This window comes from Callospermophilus lateralis, chromosome 9 (assembly GCF_048772815.1).
Source record: "Callospermophilus lateralis isolate mCalLat2 chromosome 9, mCalLat2.hap1, whole genome shotgun sequence".
In the NCBI taxonomy this organism is placed as follows: domain Eukaryota; kingdom Metazoa; phylum Chordata; class Mammalia; order Rodentia; family Sciuridae; genus Callospermophilus; species Callospermophilus lateralis.
In genome coordinates, this window is record NC_135313.1 from 11,297,882 (window position 1) to 11,316,507 (window position 18,626).

An 18,626-nucleotide genomic window follows, 5' to 3' on the forward strand; every position below is an offset into this window, starting at 1 on the left:
AACGTTTCCTTTTGTTTTGGGGGTGGAGTGCTCTCCCTCATCTGCTATATAAGTTGCCCAGTTTCTGTAAAAGTGCTGTTCTTGCTGCAGTGTCTGTTTCCTCCAATTTTGGGGTGTTACATTTGGAAGGGATATTGTTTGTTTCCTGCTGCAGTTTTGGGGAAGGGGCTCTTCCTGTCTCTTTCTTTGACAAATCCCTCTTTGAGCCTCACCATCATTCCAGTGAAGGCAGATTCTGGTACAGATCCAGTTCTTCCCCAGCTCTCCCCACAGCCTGACTGGATTTCAGCATTTTTAGGGTGGACAAGGACTTCCTGCCTCATTTTTTGCCTGTTTGTTCCTCTTCCTTTGTCTTGTAGATTTATGCCTTTTTCTAATATTCTTTTACTGTCTTTAATTCTACCAGGATTTAGGGAATTTATCATTGGCATTTTATCTGTCATCTTTAACCCAACGCCTCCGACATTTTGCTTTTCCAAGCCATCTTTTATGTTTTTCTTCATTAACTAACGACTGATATTTGAAGGGAAAAAATATTTTCCATACACCCCATTGGGGGGAAAGAAGAAGAAGGAGAAGAAGAAGAAACTTGTTTGATGTGTTTTTGTGGTTGCTGTCCACTACCTAGTTCTGTAGCTCTCTAACTTACGGCTAAGAGTAACGAGGACTCTGTCAGCTCTTAGGCCGTGCCACGACAGTCACATGGTCTATATGTGTTCATATTCCTGTATCAGGAGAGAGAATCCTTAAGGAAAAAGGGACTGGAGCTTGGGGATGAGAGAGGAACAGGGAGGGGGAGGAGGAGGACATGAGTAAGAGATTCTCTTTCTATAGAAGACATTAACCAAAACGATGTGACTCTCCCTGCCCCTCTTGCCCACTGTACAGCGGTATATTGTAGTGCTGGGCACCCGGGACCACCAGGAATAAAGGGCAAAGTAGGTCCCCCAGGAGGAAGAGGCTCAAAAGGAGAAAAAGGCAAGTATGCTTCGGGGGAAAGGTTTTTGGAGACAACCCCAGGTGCAGGGTCTGGGGGTCTGTGAGCTGCACTGTGGGACGGTTCATCCCCATTAGCCCCCCACCTTGGCTGTTCCCTGTGAGGCCACCTCAGCATTCTGTGCTGTACTGTGGCTAAGTCACCATGACGTCCACTCCTGTCTCTTAGCCATGAATGGAACTCACACCCAAAGGGTGTCTCTACTCACAAGGTCCTCTTGATTCCTTCAGAGTGGCAGAAATAGGACAGTGCTGACGTACTATTCTAGTTTCTCTCTGTGAGTCCTGCACTTTCCAGACTCATTGAATGCCTGGGCCTCTATGTTTCTCCACTCTGAATGTAATTGAGTCTTTTTGAGCAACTAAGGTAGTAACAGAACAGAAATACAATGGAGGAGTTTCACCTAAAGGCCTTTTTTAAAGACTAAAAGTCCTGATGACTTGGCATTGCATTGTGCGGAATTAGCAACTGTCATAAGCAATGCCATCAGTAATCCCTCTTTATATATTATTTTGTTTATTCGGGGTTTATTTCCTAACCTATTCATTTGTTTGTTTCCTCAATGGAACTCAAATAAAGACTTCTCAATCCTTCAGTGGAATTGGATCTCAGTTTTCTCCCTAGAATTTATTAGGGGGAGTTCATTAAGACCCGAAACACTCCCTGAGTTTACATACACTCACCTCTTGGGACCATGCCTAGCTACCCCTGAAACCTGCCCCATGCTATATCCCTCACAATCCTTTGTAATAAGAGTTGTGTCTAGACATCAGAGTCTTTTTGTTCTGTATTCACACGACTGGTTTTGTATAGTAAAGCTCTTATTGGGGATTTTGTTCAAGAAATGTGACAAAGATGACTTCTATCCTTGGCCTAGGAAATGAAGGACTCTGTGCCTGCCAACCTGGTCCTGTGGGCCCGCCTGGCCCTCCAGGACTTCCTGGGAGGCAAGGGAGTAAAGGAGACTTAGGACTGCCTGGCTTTCTTGGAGAAAGAGGTGACCCAGGCCCTCCTGGTGCTGAAGGATCTCCAGGGCCACCAGTGAGTACCTCCTACTAGTTAGAATCTTTCCAGCTAGAGACAGAGATAGAATTTAGTGGGCCTCCTTCTAGGTTTTAATGTGATATATATTTTATGCTTTGAACCTGTGAACATCTTAATGATTAAGAGGTTAGGTACTTGGGGCTGCAATTGTAGCTCAATGGTAGAGCGCTTGCCTAGCATGTGTGAGGTACTGGATTTGATCCTCAGCACGGTATAAAAATATAAATGATTAAAATAAAAGTATTGTGTCCATCTACAACTAAAAAAATTTTTAAATAAAAATAAAATAAATTTTAAAAATTTACCTATTTTCACTCATTCTTCCACCCATCATTCATTTCATTCAACTAGTTAATATTTATTAAGTGCCTACTATGTTTTCAGGCACTGCTCCAGGTGGGAAGGATCTAGTAGGCACCAGCACAGTCCCTTCCCTCCCGGAGCTTCAGGAAGGAAACAGACCGTGTAACAGATAAGTGAGTAAATACAGGGCATGGCAGACGGTGACAAAGGCCGTCACCGTCGAGTGTGTCTCTAGTGAGAATGAGAGCAGAGCAGGAAGAGATGGCAGCAAAGAGGTGGATGGAGTTAGGTGTGGCTGCAGAGCATGGGGCTTGGCAGGTGAAGTAGATTGACTGTTAGCTTGAACGGAGGATACAGAACGAACAGAAGTCCAGGATGCAGCTGAGTTTATGGCCTGAGTCTTTGGAAGAAGGTGGCCCTAGACTGAGATGGAGAAGGCACTGGAAGGAGCCGGCACTGGTGGGGAAGGAAGCAGTGCCTGTGAGGCATTCCAAACAAGCAGGTGTCTACCAGACAAGCAAGTGGATCTGACAAGGAGGCAGTGGCAGGATTTCAACTTCAGGATTCAGACAAGAGGTCTGGGCTGGAGGTCCAGATACTGGCTTTGTCAGAGTTTGCGAGATGTTCAGTGCCAGAAGGTTGAGACTAGTTCAAGTTCTTATTTTCTAAGAGTTACAAATGAGACTTTCAGCTGCCTGACCCCTCAGAATAAAATCAAAGACCACTGGGGCCTCTGAGGAGGCTATGGACAACCTTTCTGTCCATCTTTATTAAAGAGCTTAATCTTGAGGCAACCTGGGCCTGACCATTAAGCCCAAAGTACTCTTCTCCATTTCTCCCAGAAAAAAAAAAAAAAAATATCATGAAAAGAAGGTTCCAATCTGAGGGCTTAAAGCAAAGGTGACAATTAAGGTCTCCAAGTCCCTCTCTCATCACATAAAGCATGCTTACAAAATCTACTTCACAGGAAGCTGGTCCTTGATGCCTACATGTTGAATGAACATGGTTATATAATAATTTGCATTTTTAAGTTTGCTATTTTTTAATTCAACATTTTATCACAGCTGTTTTCATGTGCGGATACTTATTCATCTTAATGACATTGTTGACAGCTCTAAAATATGTTTGTGGCTTTACACTGAGTTGCTTCTCAGGGCAAACACCTTTGAGCATGGACTACTCGCTCATGCAGGGTTATCCTGGGCAAGGTTTGCTTATTTCAATTGCTCTAGGGCTTGCCTCTTCCAACTAGCCCCATTTCTGATGCCCTATTCAGTATGATTCTGACCCTGTGACTTCTCTGCACAAAATCCACTTCACTGTAGTCACAGCCAAGGACAAAGACTATACCATTAACCACTAGGAATGGGAAAGGAGAGGCAGATGGGAGGAGAACAGGAAGGGACCACAGGCAAGCATTATCAAGTTTCTCTTCTCTCACGGGCTGGTCCCTGGGCCTGCAGCCACAGACTGGTAGGAAATTAGAAAACAGAAAAGAAAGTTCTTTGCAATTTCCCTGTGATTGAACCAAGTCTTCGCATCCGTTGCCTTAGCCTACAAGTGCTGCCTGGGTTGAGGTTCCCACCAGGATGTTCTCATGCAAGGCTCTCGGGCCAGGGAACAGGAAGACCAGCTTCCAATCCCATCTCTCACATCTGTGAGCTCTGCGGTCTTCTGGACCTTAGTCACATCATTTATAAAATGAGTATAGCAACACTGTCTTACAATTTGGTCGGTAAATATTCAGTACAGCCCTGTTTTGAGAGCTCTCAGGTACATGCTAGTGAAAAAAATAGCCAGGGTCACTGTCCCCAAGGAATCTGGGAGCAAACCAGATGTCACAAGTTGTCATGGGCTAAATCTGACCCTTGAGGCATGTGGTTGTGTCCTTGATGTGTTTCTTTAGAATTATTAACATGACATGGATGGCTTTCCTTGAGAAACTGGACACACAGGAAGACAAGGTTAATATGTTTACATCAGTGCCTGGGTATGTCTGCAGAGATGGCTGTGCCTATCAGCTTCCCACCATGCCACCCACCAGCTTCCCTGGGACAGGCACGACCTCTAGGCATCTGTGACTGAAGTCTGATCTAGACTGTGCACATGACAATTTGAATGTGCCCCGCAGAGAGGAACCTCCGCTGCTTTGGAGTTTTTCTTACATTAACACAAATAGTTGTGATTTCAGGTGTTAGAATTGAGAAATAGCTCTCAATTCCAAAGCTTCAATGAAGAAGTTTTGCCCAGGAATCTCTTAGGTTAAATTCATGTTTTGCTAGTAACTAGATGCCACCAGGGCAAGATGGTCTTGTCAGCTGCTGAACCCTCAGTACTCAGAGGAATGTCTGCTACTTCATATCTTTCAAAATGTTCAGTAACATCTTAGTAAATGTTTCTTTAATGATATCTAAAGACAACACTTATACTTTTTTTCCAGACTAGCTCTAGTAAGCCTATGATCTGACCTTGTACTGAAAATCCTACATCCCTAAGACATTAAAACAAACCCTAGTCCATTCGAAGTGTGTAACATGCTCAATAATAACCTGCTTGGCCTCCCAGGCTGGGATCATTCTCCAGAGCACCAGGGGCTTCTTAGGAAGCACACCCCACGTATTCTCTCCCTGGAGAGATATTGGTGCGATGCTATGTGAATAGATTTCTGACTTGACAGTTTGTCCCCCTGAAGGACATTTTCTTTATCTGCCTCCACAGGATACTATATACCCCACACTTTGGCCTATTGCTGTTATCACTTATGACAGTGAAAATTAAAATTAAAGTAACACTTAACCCCTATGAGCACTTTATGATTGCTAAAATTATTTTTCTGTCTAATTTAGCCATTCAATAAGAAATTTGTCCCACTCTCTGTTTTCATGTCTCACAGACTGAGTTACAGTCAGGGTGGTTTGCTGCAGCGATGTTCTCAGGGTGTGGGGTAGGAAGAGTCACGGGTATGGAGCTGTTTTTTCTTTACACTTAAACAGCTCTCAGCCATTTTGCCCATCTGAATTTTGATGCCTGTCACGTCCACTTTTGGCTTTCCCCTTCTCTGTGATTGCTCGGTGCTGCCATTAACCTCATCCTTACTGATACCTTTCCTCCCATTTACAGCTCATAGCTTCTAAATTAGTGTCCAGCTAAGAGAAAATGAAGCAGCCTTGAACATGGTTTTAGACTGTATGAAAATAAGACCAAGGAGCAGCGCCCAGGTCTACTCAGGCTCTCCCCCTTGTCCCTGCTTTTTATCCTCCAGGTCACTATATGCACAAGGTTATGCTACATGTAGCATTTTTACAAGGGCATTGATGTGGCATGTGCCTGCTTACTATACCAAGAAGAGGTTTCCATAATTTTGACGTGGTTGGATATTCAGTAATATGTAACACTTAAAAAGTGGTTTCAAATAGGGCAAGGGGATGGCCAAAGGTGTTGAGCTCACCCGTCAGACCTGGCTGTTTCCTTGCTGGACAGAGGCAATGTGCAGGCCAAGGCCTGTTTCCCTGCTCTTGCTTCTCAGCTTCCCCAACATTCAGTGTTCCCATGATAGACTTCTGCCTTCAGCTTTGTGACAACGTTTTATTTATTTTCACGTGGTGCTGAAGATCGAACCCAGTGCCTCACATGTGCTAGGCAAGCTCTGTACCACTGAGCCACAACCCCAGCCCCAAGGTGATTTTTCAAAGACTCACAAGAGCTTGCACCATCATGTGGCGTTTCCATGGATCTTTCCCCAGCTCCTCCACCCCCCCCCCCCGCCCCACCCCGCCCCGCCATGGTATCTTATGTAACCATCACACATTGCTAAGCTTAGGAAACCAACACTAATGAGTTTCTATTGACTCAGGTATGGACCTTATTTAGATTTGATCGCCTTTCACATGTACTTTGAAAGCCTTTTATAAGGTAGGACCACCTTGGGAAGCAAGACTAAGAACAACAAGCCAGAATCTTCAACAAGAGATTTAGGGTGAAAGCAGGGAGAGATTAGATATATATGAATGTTTGTGACTGTTGAATGGGAATAACTTTTGATTCATCACAATGAATCTCATTATTGCTCTTATTTTTCACCAAGGGAAAACCTGGTGCTTCGGGACGCCCTGGTGACAAAGGAGCCAAGGGTGACATGGTTGTATCCAGAATTAAAGGTGAGTAGGATCAGTCACTTATCCCCCTGACATTTATGAATGACATATGGTCTATGATTTTGCATTTATTTCCCTTATTTCAGTTCTGTATAATTTAGGACTGTTGAGATTGCCTAAAAAAAATATTTCTTGCCCTTCATAGAGTGGTGTGAATGTTTAGTTCCAAATCTCCTGTCTTACTTGAAAACATCAATGTTTCTTTAGTCACATACTCAAATCCTCATTGTAGTTGAACTTGGGTTTGAAACCAAACCTCCTGTGAATTGCCTTCTCTTTGCTCCTGCATTATAGTCTCCTGTGTTAGTCCAGAGTGTTTTAATTGTAACCGACACTTAGCATGGAGCAGTTTGGGGAGAAGGTAATTCACTGACTTACCTAAACAACCTGTGAAAGGCTAGGTGGTGCACACCTGTGATTCCAGGCTGAGGAAAGAGGATAACAAATTTGAGGCCAATTGAGGCAATTTATCATGAGCTTGTCTCAAGATAAAAAAATAAAAAGGGCTGGGTACTCAGTTCCGTGATAAAATGATTTAATTCCCAGTAACTAACACACACACACACACACACACACACACACACATACACACACACGTACACACAAACGAGGGAGGGAGGGAGGGAGGGAGGAAGGGAGAGAGAGAGAGAGAGAGAGAGAGAGAGAGAGAGAAATTCAAATGGTTACACAACTGTCATTTTCCCCTCTGGCTTTGGCATGGTTTCTGTGATGTCAACAATTGAGACACTCAGGAAACTCTACCAACCCACATAAGGGTCGAGCCATTATTTTAATCTTTAGTCCAAGTTTTTGAATGTCCTTTGGCTTCCATTTCTAGGGCACAAAGGAGAAAGGGGGCCTGATGGGCCCCCAGGGTTTCCAGGAGAGCACGGACAGCATGGTCAGGATGGGCATGCTGGAGAAGAGGGGGATCCGGGACCCCGGGTATGTGCTCTTCTCCTGCCATTTAATTTCCCTTTGTAATACACACATACACACACACACACACACACACACACACACACACACACGCATCTTTTTTCTCCTTTTCCGTTCACCAAGATGCAGCTCAATATAGTATCACAGGGACTGGGCTGGGGTGTCGGTAAGAGCAATTTAATGGAGGGCAGTCATCTTCCCAGTTTTGCAGAAAAGAAATGGAGGCTTAGGGTATGTCACTCAAGGTTATCCACCCATCAAGCAGGATAAATAGAAATGAAAATTTCAGTCTGTTTTATTTCAAAATGTGCTGGCCACATGTGATGAGAAATCACAGAGAGTATTGTAGTAGGAAGGGCCATGATCTGATTTTACAGGAAACCCCTTCAAACAAATACATGTGGACAAGAGACAGAGCTTGAAAATTGGGTTCAGTGTTGTTTATAGCTTTTATGGCCTTTGGCTGGTATCAAGTACATAAATGATCTCTGTTTTAGGTTTGGTAATTGTTGCTTTATTCATTGTTCCTCTTAAACCATTTGGAAACCAAATGGCAGTTGTCCTAATGCACTCATGTAAATGTGGAAAAGGCAGTGTATTTACAGATCAAATTGGGAGAGGAATTTCTACAACATCTATTTTTCTGCAACACACACTGGGGAAAGTGGTTCTTCCTAGATTAATTGAAACAATTCAGACCCACAGGATTATCATAGACCACTTTGAGGTCAGGCCACTTAGGGCACTGGAAAATAGGACTCTCAGCTTGCCAAAGGATAGTGCCAGGTGTCCCTCACAGTTGAGAATCCTTGCAGCTGTTCATTCAGTAGTGGCAAGAAGATGAAATTGCATATGGCAGGTGTGGGAGCAGCCCTGACTTGAGAGCCTCATGCCCCATGAGGTGCCATCTCTACTCACAGCTTGCAGACATGCCATTTATAGGTGCTACCACTCAGGAAAGTATCAACTGTAAAGACTCCCCATAGGTGTTTACAGTCCCTCCAGGCCAGATGCAAACTTCGCATCCAAGGATCCATTTTACCGTAAGCAATGTTGCCTAGGAATACAGTTGATAATCCAATTGTTATCAGGTTTCCAGAAAAACAGAGCTAAACTGTCAAACAAAGGTCAAATTCTCATGCAGAAGGGGAAAGGATTTGTTCATCCTTTGCCCACAGATACAGAGGGTGATGGAGTGTATCCCTGTACCTTCACATAAGAATGCGGGCAAACAATTTCAAACACATAAGAAATCACTTGATTCATAAGCCCACTACATCCCTTGATTTACTTATTTCTAAATTGTATGATATTTGATATTAGAGAGCAGTTCTACATAAAATCCTTATTCTGTATTTAAGGTACATCATGCACCTGATTTTGTGTATTTGAGGGATAGCACACACATTCATATCATAGATATGTGTGTAAATATACAAAATACATTTGTAAAATATTTGGAAGAATCAAAGTGAATGATTTTAAATTATACTTGCTACAGAATAACTGTCTCCTGGAATTAATGAACTTTTTACCTGTTTCTGTAGCCTACAATGACTACTTTTGAGTTCATGGACTTTCAAAGATTGGTAATTGATTTATGATATAAACATTCCCAGGGGGATCATGAAGATGCAGCCCCAGGTGGTAAAGGTTTTCCTGGACTACCAGGCTCCCCTGGGAAAGCAGGACCTGTGGGGCCTCCAGGACTGGGATTTCCTGGTCCACCGGGAGAGAGAGGTCCACCAGGAGTTCCAGGCCACCCAGGTCTGAGGGGGCCCTCTGGCTTGAAGGGGCAGAAAGGTAATTTTGAATGCTTTTGTGGCAGAATATTAAATGAAATTGTGAGAGCTATAGTGAGTCTCTACTGGGCAAAATGATTATAGGTATGGTTTATTAGATAAATAAAATTCTACCCAGGCACTCTCTGTATCTTACAGGTAGTCAAGATTGCAATACAATCAATATTTAATGCAAATTCTTAAAATGCCTAGTTATCTTTATTGACTTATTTGTTTGGCATACCAAAATTGCTTTTCATTCATTTATCAGTATAAACTCATATAGTTTGACTATATTAAAATCATACATATATATGCATATATATATTCAAAGTGTCTATTTTTTGTTATCTTTTGAGATAATGCAATATATTTTAATAAAAGAAACATTAGTATGTCATTTAAAAGAATCATTGTTCATGAAAAACCAGTTGTAAGCATTCTGGGAAGGAAAAAAAGAGGATAATTTTAAATATATTTGACAGTTGTGTGACTTTCCCAGAATAAAATGATTTTCAGGGTTATAGCTGAAACTTTTAGGAAGGTGACCAAAAAAGTTTATTTAAAATTTCTTTTATAATGTACATATATCTTGACCTACATTGTTAATTTTGAGATTTTAAAATAAAATAAATATTTGTTGCTTGCTTTGACAATATAGATTAACAAATACCTTTGTATTTGATAAGGTATAAGTTTTTGTACATGATAAAGATGTAAGTCTAATGACCCCAAAAACTCTAGCATCATTTTTTTTAGGCAGGGGTTCCAGGGATTGAACTCAGGGGCCTTCAACCACTGAGCCACATCCCCAGCCCTATTTTGTATTTTATATAGAGTCAGGGTCTCATGAGTTGTTTAACCTCACAGTTGCTGAGGCTGGCTTTGAACTAGCAATCCTCCTGTCTCAACCTCCTGAGCCACTGGGATTACAGACTGTGCCATTGTGCCTGGTGGATCATTTTTATTCATCTGTTATTTTTTTACCACTGTGCTAGGATAGAATGGGCCACCTCAGTAACTTCTGAGGCTAATACATTCCTATTCTTGCAATTACTCTATCAAACACTGTTCCCTTAGTTTCTGCCATGTCATGCAGAGCTAGTGACAGATTTTTGTACTCATCTTTTATGTTTTGGATTTGAAAGTATATGTAGTAATAAATTGTGAGATATTCCTTTTACAAAAGAGACACCTTCAATTTTAGTAGGATCCTGGAACTCCGAGGCACAGGCTTGAAGTCTTATTCTCCTCACCAATTAAAATGGGGATGATAACAGCTACATTGTTTAGTCATTAAAAGAACCAAAGACAATATATTTGAAGTACCTGACACATGGCAGGCCCTCACTGAATGGTAGCTTTATTGTTGTTCAGTCTCTTCATTTGTATAATTCTATATTGTGCAAACAAATTGCCAACTCTCAACTCTGTTTTGGGTCCTTGTGCTATTTCATGATTTGTTAAAGCTTCTGATTCTGTCATGCTGGATACCCAGGGCCCTGTTAGTACAGATGCTTATGGATCTGTGAGCACATTGTTTTTTTCTAGATTATGAACACATACTTAGAAACAGTGTCCTTCTTATATTCATTATGCTGATAATGTTTAGACAGCTGAAATTCAGATTTCAGGATAGTTCTCAAAATTTGATATAAAAGCATTTTTTTTTTTTTTTTTTTTGGTCCCAGGTATTGAACCTTGGGCTGCTCAAACACTGAGCCACATCCCCAGCCTGTTTTGTTTTTGAGACAGGGTCTTACTAAATTGCTCAGGGTGCTAAGTTGATGAGGCTGGCTTTGAACTTGTGATCACCCTGCCTCAGTCACCTGAGCCACTGGGATTACAGGCACACATCACTGAGCCCAGCTTGGATTAATGCAATTTAAGTAATATACTGAATGATACTTGGAAGTGTCATTCAGGTGTTCCTTTGAATTCTACATGTGTTACATATAGGGGAACAGGTCTTAAGCAAGTTGTCACTGAGGCTTACCTTGCCTGGGGCTCACCTTGCAGTTATGTAAATGACTCTCTTCTTTTCATTCCAGGTGACACCATCCTTTGTAATGTAACCTATCCTGGGAGGCCAGGCTCTCCGGGTATGGATGGACCTCCAGGTACTATCTGTGAGGAGTTATTGTCTTATACACTTCCAGCAAGACAGATAAACCAATAGCAAATCCTGACATCAAGTTAGAATATTAGTAAAATTATTATAATGTTTTAAGGGCTAATGGGACTAGGGGAAAACAGCATTTGGAATAATTTATAGCTGGAACCCTAGCCTACTGGCTTGGGCACACTCTGAATGGGCTTTTCAAATTTTGGTGCACAGAATTTACCTTAATTTAATCACATATCAGCAACAATGTCCTCTGAGAATTTTAAAGCTGTGTCTTCCTTTTCTTCCTGTTTCCGAAGAGGATCACTTGTTTGTGGATTGTGATTTCCACTTCATTCAACTTTCCAAGAGGACATGCTTCTGATCAGACATATTCTGAAAAATCCCATATGCTTGTGTTCTTGATTGCACTTTCATGCATCTGCTTCATTTGAATCAATCACTTGTTCTTAGCTGAATTAAACCCAAATCTGTATCAGGGATTTGGCCAAATTCATTTTTATTCTTTAGAGTCTACTTAAATCAACTCATTAAGCACTAGCACAGTTTCTAAAGGTGATTTTTCTTGTCTTACGTCAGTACAAAAAGTAGCTAAAGGTTAAATGACGCCCAACTCTCTCTTGCCCTCTAGAGCCATTTACTTTTATCACAATGATGACAAATCTCAGTGAGCTACAAGGACACACATTTATTTTCTTTCTTATGGTCTTTAGGTTGGTGGGGATTCCACTGATCTAAGATGGAGTCTGTTGGCTTGGTTTCTGGCTCCAAGTTAAGTCCAGTTCTGCAGCACACAGCCATAGCAGAGCCCTCATGGGTTTGCAGAAACGCAAAAGGACAGGCCCAGATTCACAGCCTCACTTCATACCTTGTATTGCATAATAGCTGTTAATGTCCCCTTGGCCAAAGCCAATCAAGCCCCATGTCAAAGGGCAGGAGGTAGTACACCTTAAGGCAGTGGTGAGAGTGTAGAAGTATAATTCTTTATCAGCGGAGTGAACAACTACTGGGTAACTGACTGAATGAACATTCATTTCCTCTTCTAATGATACCTTGTCATGAATGGACAAAAAAAGTTTCATTGTTTTCACCAGCCTTAGCTTCAAGGAAAATGAATACTCAAACTTCAAGTTGGTAGTTGGCCTTCCTTTGAAGCTCACAATTTGTAGGTTATATTAACTGAGATGCCTCCTCGCAGGAAATCACAAACAATTTAAAGTAAAATCTCAATCCCTTTTGCAGGAATTCGTGCCTATTCTTCACTTATGGATCGATGCAGTAAGATGCAGGGAAATAAATTTGGCCTTTATTGTGGTGCTTTCTCACCAGGTTAGACACTGACCATTACCTGGCCTTCCTACAAGAACAGATTAGGCCTGCAGATTTGCATTTGAGACAAGGTAAAGGAGGATACCAAGAATTCATTTCAATGGTGGTATTCATACCAAAGACTTTCAGGAAGAATCCTTTACAGTACAGTTGCTGAGAAAGTACCTTAACAAAAACACTTTACAAAATACTTATTTGGAGGACATGGTTCATAAAATAATTTTGTAAACCAGGGAAGACAATATCTTTGCTTCCATAAAATAGAAATATTCTAAAAGAGACATAGATGTAAAGAAAGAAAGAAACAAACAACCCCTCTTTGTTCCCATTTGATTTGTGTTTTTATTGAGCCTGTGTTTTGTTTCTGTTGTTTAGGTCCGAAGGGATTTCCAGGTCCTCCGGGGGCTCCTGGACCAAGGTGTCCGGATGGGCAGAAAGGCCGACGGGGCAAACCAGGAATACCAGAAATGCCAGGTCCACCTGGTAAATGAAGTACTTCTCTGCTTTGGGAATGTCTGTTGGGAACTTTTAAATATTTCTAAAAATGGGTGACTTTAAGAAAGTGGTCTAGGGATTCCTCAGTAAGGGGGAAATGATTTTTTTCTTGATAAATTAGACCCTTACATGTGTTGTGATAATGTGTAGATTATAATAATCTTATAAATGTCAAGGCTCCTTCTACCTGGAAGCATGAGTTATAGGCTATTACTTGTTTATTATGTGGTTGAAACAGAATGTTTTCCAGAGAAAGAAAGCAACGAGGGAAATGTCATTGGCTTATAGAAAATGCAAAGTTTAATTCATCTTTCTACTAAGGGTGTCAAAAACAACATTACCTACTAAGTTCTTAAGGATTACCTTTTAACCTTCTCCAAAGTATTAAGTACTTACTCCTGTAAATTTTAGAAGTGTGTTTTCATCAAATATCAGTCTTCTTAGGTGCATTGGTGCTATACTTCTACACAACTACTAAATGTTTTTGTTGTTAAATAGGTTTTCGTGGTGACATGGGTGATCCAGGCTTGGGAGGTGAAAAGGGATCTTCCCTTATTGGGCCCCCGGGCCTTCCTGGGCCACCTGGAGTGAAAGGTCAGAAAGGAATCCCTGGAGATCCTGCATTTGGCCCCCCAGGACCCCCTGGAGACAGAGGTCTTTCAGGAGTTCCAGGGATGAAAGGACCCAAAGGCCAACCTGGATGTCCAGGGGCAGAAGGTAGGAGGGCTCTAAGGTCTCCGTCTCAGATTTGGAACAGGCCCTGAACAACATTTAGACTATCTTGAAAAATCTAAATGTTTCACCAGCATCTTTCCTCACATGTGGGCATTGATTACATTTCACACAACCTGCACCCCCTCGGTTGCCTTGGCATTTTATTGCCTATTTTCAAGTGCAGGACAGCAGAGCATGGCTCGGTCAACTCATTCCCACACAGCAACAATGCATGTCTGCCAGTGTTGACAGGGTGGGGGGACATTTGCTGCAGGTGGGTGAGCAGGTCAGGCAGTGAAACTCAAGGTGGGAAGATGGTCTGGACACTGGTTCACGGTGTTTTCTGAAATCACTAAGGAATTTTCTAGGATCCAGCGTGGAGTTTTTAGTTTTTTTTTTTTTATGTAAAAAAAATACTCTTGGAGGTATCATTAAAATGATCACCTTCAGGACTCCAGTCTTAAAAATTCTGACCCCTTACATGTGGGTCACAACTTCACTGAGTTGGGTGAGGGTGATCTAAATATGGTCTACAGACCAGATACTATTCAGGTTCTTTTCCTAATTGTGCCAGCGTTGGTTAGGTATCCACTAGCACAGGTTAGTATAGTCAGTCCTCTCTATCCACATCCCTCATTCTCAGATTCAGCCAGCCATCAACCAAAAATAGTCAGGGGAAAAAAAAAACTGCCCCTGTTCTGAACATGTACATAACTTTTTTCTTGTCATAATTTCCTAAACAATCCAGTATATCAACTATTGACATAGTCTTTATTATTGTATTAGGTATCCTAAGGAGTCTAGAGGTGATTTAAAGTGTATGGGAGAATTTGTGTACTTATATGCAAATACCAAACAATTTTATAACAAGAACTTGAGTAACTGTGGCTTTTGGTATCTACACGGAGTCTTGGAACCAATTCTCTGAGAATAACAGGGTCAACTGTATAGGGCAGATGGAGGGGACTGAGGAAATAACTCCCTGTCTTTTCCCTCAGGGAGCTTACATGGTAGTTTGTAATTCAGAAATACTTACATGCAAAAAAAAAAAAAAACTGAAAAGCAGTAAGATCCTATAATACCACTTTCTCATTTAAAAACTGTATCTAAGGGAAATGTTCAATAGAAGATGAATGTTATAGAAATGCTCTCATATTATCCATAGTGCAAGAAACATTGGCACAATGAAGAGAGTTAAGTAAAACATATGCATGCACGCATGCACACTCAAGAAATACTTTTCAATTATTAGCAATGGAAATCATATTTGTAAAGATTACAACAGGCAGAAAACATTTGCAGATTTAATGTGCATTGTTCACAAATTATTTTAATAATCCAATAGCTATGCACTGTCATTACTATTTTTTAAATGTAAACAAATGAACCAAAATACAATGAAAACAGAAAAATATATTTTTTTAGGCTCAGGTATGGAATTATGGAGGCTTTCTTTTTCTTTCTGAAGATGACGACACTGTGTTTCCGGTATGGAAATCTGATAGTATAAGTGATAAAAATCTCTTACAAAATGCAAATTCATACAGTACAAATTGGGTTTGTAAGTATTATAGAGATTTGGTGTAAAGCCTGCTGCAAAGGTAGAGGTTAATTAGAATCAGAAAGAACCATGTGGTTTCTTATTTGCATAGGTAACTGCTTTGCCACTCACATAACCTTATCAAGTAACTCACTTAGCAACGGTTGGTTTTTCCATTCATTTGGAGCTCACTGCATTTATGATAAGAAAAATCCATTTAGAAATTTAGCTCATTTGAGCCCTGAGTCCGGATGAAAAGTTTACTTCCAGTATTGACATGCATGGACAATTTATTCCAGGCCATCTCTGTAGTCTGAAAGTCATGGAGGCATTCTATCGTTTCAGGGGTAGCTGGTGTTCCTGGACTCCCAGGTCTGAAAGGTCCCAAAGGCAGAGGAGGAATTTCTGGATTTCCAGGTATCCCAGGGGAGCCTGGTCATTCCTGTGAGAGAGGTGCACCAGGAATCCCAGGCCAACCAGGACTCCCTGGGGCTCCAGGTAGTCCAGGTAAGTGTCAGCAGGTGTTGCTAGGGGGTCTGTGGTTTACCCTACTTAAAAATATCTGTTCTTTTGATCGCTTATGGGTCTTGGCAGAAACATGAGTCTCAAATAAAAGACAAAACACTTTATTATTCCTGAGTTTCATGTTAGTTTATGCCATTGCCCCGTGTCTCCCAAGTCCCATGGTACAATGTGTGGGGGGCTGCATTCACAGTGGGTTGCATTAAATGAGGGAGATGCTGAGCCTAGGAACCACAACTCTGTAGCAGCCTTCCAGCAAGCCTGCTTTATGTCTTGGGGGAGCCATACCATCTGTCAAGGTTGCTCTCTGCCAACACAACCTTAAGAAATAGCCCAGGTAAACAGTATCAGGACCTTGCATTCTTGCCATCCCCAGCAAGACTTAAAGAGTGCAAGAGACCTATGAAGGACTGTCTCCCAATACAGATGCTAAGGGGCTGCTGTAGGGTAATTAAAGAAAATTTTATTTCTTATAGTTCAGAAAACTGGAAAGTTCAAAGACAAGGCACCAGGGGTTTGAGGATCTGTTCCTCAGAGGTGGCAACTTCTGTGCATGCTTGCATGGAGGAGAGCTCCCTCATACCTCTTTTTTTTTTTTCAAACAAAATTTTTTTTAATTTGTAGATGGACATAATACCTTTATTTGTTTATTTATTTTTATGTGGTGGTGAGGATCAAATCCAATCCTTTACACATACGAGGAAAGCACTCACCCCAGACCCCTCATACCTCTTTTACAAGGTCACTAATCCTAGTCACCTTCTAAAATCCCTACCTTTCAAGACTCTCCCGCTGGCAGTTAAACTTTATCATGGATTTTGGAGAACTCATTCAGACCATAACAGGGGCTATTTCTAATATGATACTCATTTCGTTATTCAGATTGTTGGTTCTATTATTACAGCCTGTTATTGCTTTTGTCCAAATGCAAGATGTGCCCACTTGAAAAATCTAAACAAGCTTGAGGCAAAACCTGCCACTACAGCCTTACCTCTAATGCCAGTAATGCTAGATGGTGCTGCTCTGATTTCTACAATTCTCTCATCACACCTAACAGCCTACCTGGAGTTCACTTGGCCAGAGCTTCAAGAAGCATCTGAAAAGTTTTCTTCTAGCAATTTTGTTCTAGTAGTTTTTATCCTTTAAAAGCACATACAAATAAAATTTTGTTTTTAATGCCTAGCCATTTTCAATTAATTTTTTTTTTGTAATCTTCACACATCCCTCCTGGGAAATATTTATTCACATTATCTCCCCTACTTTTTGTAGCATCCAGAAAAGCATATTCTTAGATGGATCAGAAGTTGCTCCAATATTTTAGTTGATATTGTTTTGCTTTTATTTCATGGGACACAGCTAAATAATTTGGGTGGTGGGTACTGGGGTTTGAATTCATGGGTACTCAACCACTGAGCCACATCCCCAGCTCTATTTTGTATTTTATTTAGAGACATAAAATACATTAAATGAGGGAGATGCTGAGCCTAGGAACCACAGGATCTCACTGAGTTACTTAGTGCCTCACTTTTGCTGAGGCTGGCTTTGAACTCATGATCCTCCTGCCTCAGCCTCCCAAGCTGGTGGGATTATAGGCGTGAGCCAGGGCGCCTGGCCCACAGATACATAATTTAAGCTTCTATGAGTATGGTTTTGCTGTACATGTGTAAAGCCAGCTTTCCATTCACCCCTTGTCTTCACTGTGGTTTGTCTCAGGTGCCCCAGGTTGGAAAGGGCAGCAAGGAGATATGGGGCCTCCTGGGCCAGCTGGAATGAAGGGCCTCCCTGGGCTCCCAGGATTGCCAGGGGCAGATGGACTCCCAGGACCTCCAGGAATCCCAGGACCCTTTGGGGAAGATGGGCTGCCTGGTCTTCCAGGCCCAAAGGGTAAATAGTGCTTTTCCATGATCTCTCCCCATTTTATAAACTTGAAATCCACTGGCAAGTAAAGCCCTTACGTATGACCATACTCAAGAATTTACTGTTCTGTCAGCTTGACTTTGTCTTTCTAGTAATGATGTCTTCCTTCTTCTTGCCCCTGCATTGTTATTTCCAGTGGCAGAATGTCCTAGTGCAGGAAAATGGGGGAAAGGACCCACAAACACTTCAGCTCAGAGGACTGGTCACCAATACAGCCCTTGGTCAGGGTTAATGCATGTCACTTTGGACGGGCTCTTCATCCTTATCCCATCCCCTGGTCCTCTTAAAGCACTGTGGGATCAGGACCAAGAATCATCAGGGCCTCCATGTCAGGTCTGGAGGGTAGAAAATAGGACTGGGTGAGGGAGCACAGCTACTAAAGGCAGTAGAGTTGACAACTGTTGTTTACTGTCCCTGCAAACTCAGTTAGGTATGGAGTTCACATTTCTCCATGGACTGCGAGAGCCCAGATACCAGCACCACACCAGCCTTACAGTGCTTTCCTAAAAACCCACGTTCTCATTCCTTCAGGACCCCAGGGGCTGCCTGGCTTCGCAGGATTTCCGGGAGAGAGAGGAAAGCCAGGTCCAGAAGGACAACATGGCAGAAAGGGAGAGACTGGAGACAAGGGCTGGCCTGGCTTCCCGGGAGAGCAGGGGGCAAGAGGTGTCAAAGGTAAGTGCGCTTAACAACACAGCCAGGCACAATGTTTGTTTCTGGTATTTGATCAGAACTTATAAATATGACCTCTGAAAAAAAAATGGGA

At 41.9% G+C, this 18,626-nt stretch overlaps 1 protein-coding gene and 1 non-coding gene across 2 annotated transcripts in view; one reads left to right on the plus strand and one right to left on the minus strand.

Annotated features, from left to right (window-relative positions):
- The window catches only part of Col4a4 (collagen type IV alpha 4 chain), a 116,477-nt gene that overhangs the window by 49,567 nt on the left and 48,284 nt on the right, over positions 1–18,626 (plus strand). Inside the window, exons 20-30 of the mRNA XM_077110278.1 lie at positions 889–978; positions 1,875–2,038; positions 6,429–6,501; positions 7,337–7,443; positions 9,057–9,240; positions 11,270–11,338; positions 13,048–13,155; positions 13,666–13,884; positions 15,767–15,928; positions 17,657–17,827; positions 18,392–18,535. Coding sequence (XP_076966393.1) covers positions 889–978; positions 1,875–2,038; positions 6,429–6,501; positions 7,337–7,443; positions 9,057–9,240; positions 11,270–11,338; positions 13,048–13,155; positions 13,666–13,884; positions 15,767–15,928; positions 17,657–17,827; positions 18,392–18,535 — 1,491 coding nt within the window. The remainder of the gene's footprint in view (positions 1–888; positions 979–1,874; positions 2,039–6,428; positions 6,502–7,336; positions 7,444–9,056; positions 9,241–11,269; positions 11,339–13,047; positions 13,156–13,665; positions 13,885–15,766; positions 15,929–17,656; positions 17,828–18,391; positions 18,536–18,626) is intronic.
- On the minus strand, positions 10,206–10,338 carry LOC143407699 (small nucleolar RNA SNORA66). Its single transcript, XR_013092437.1, has one exon. It is a non-coding gene; the product is annotated as a small nucleolar RNA SNORA66 (small nucleolar RNA).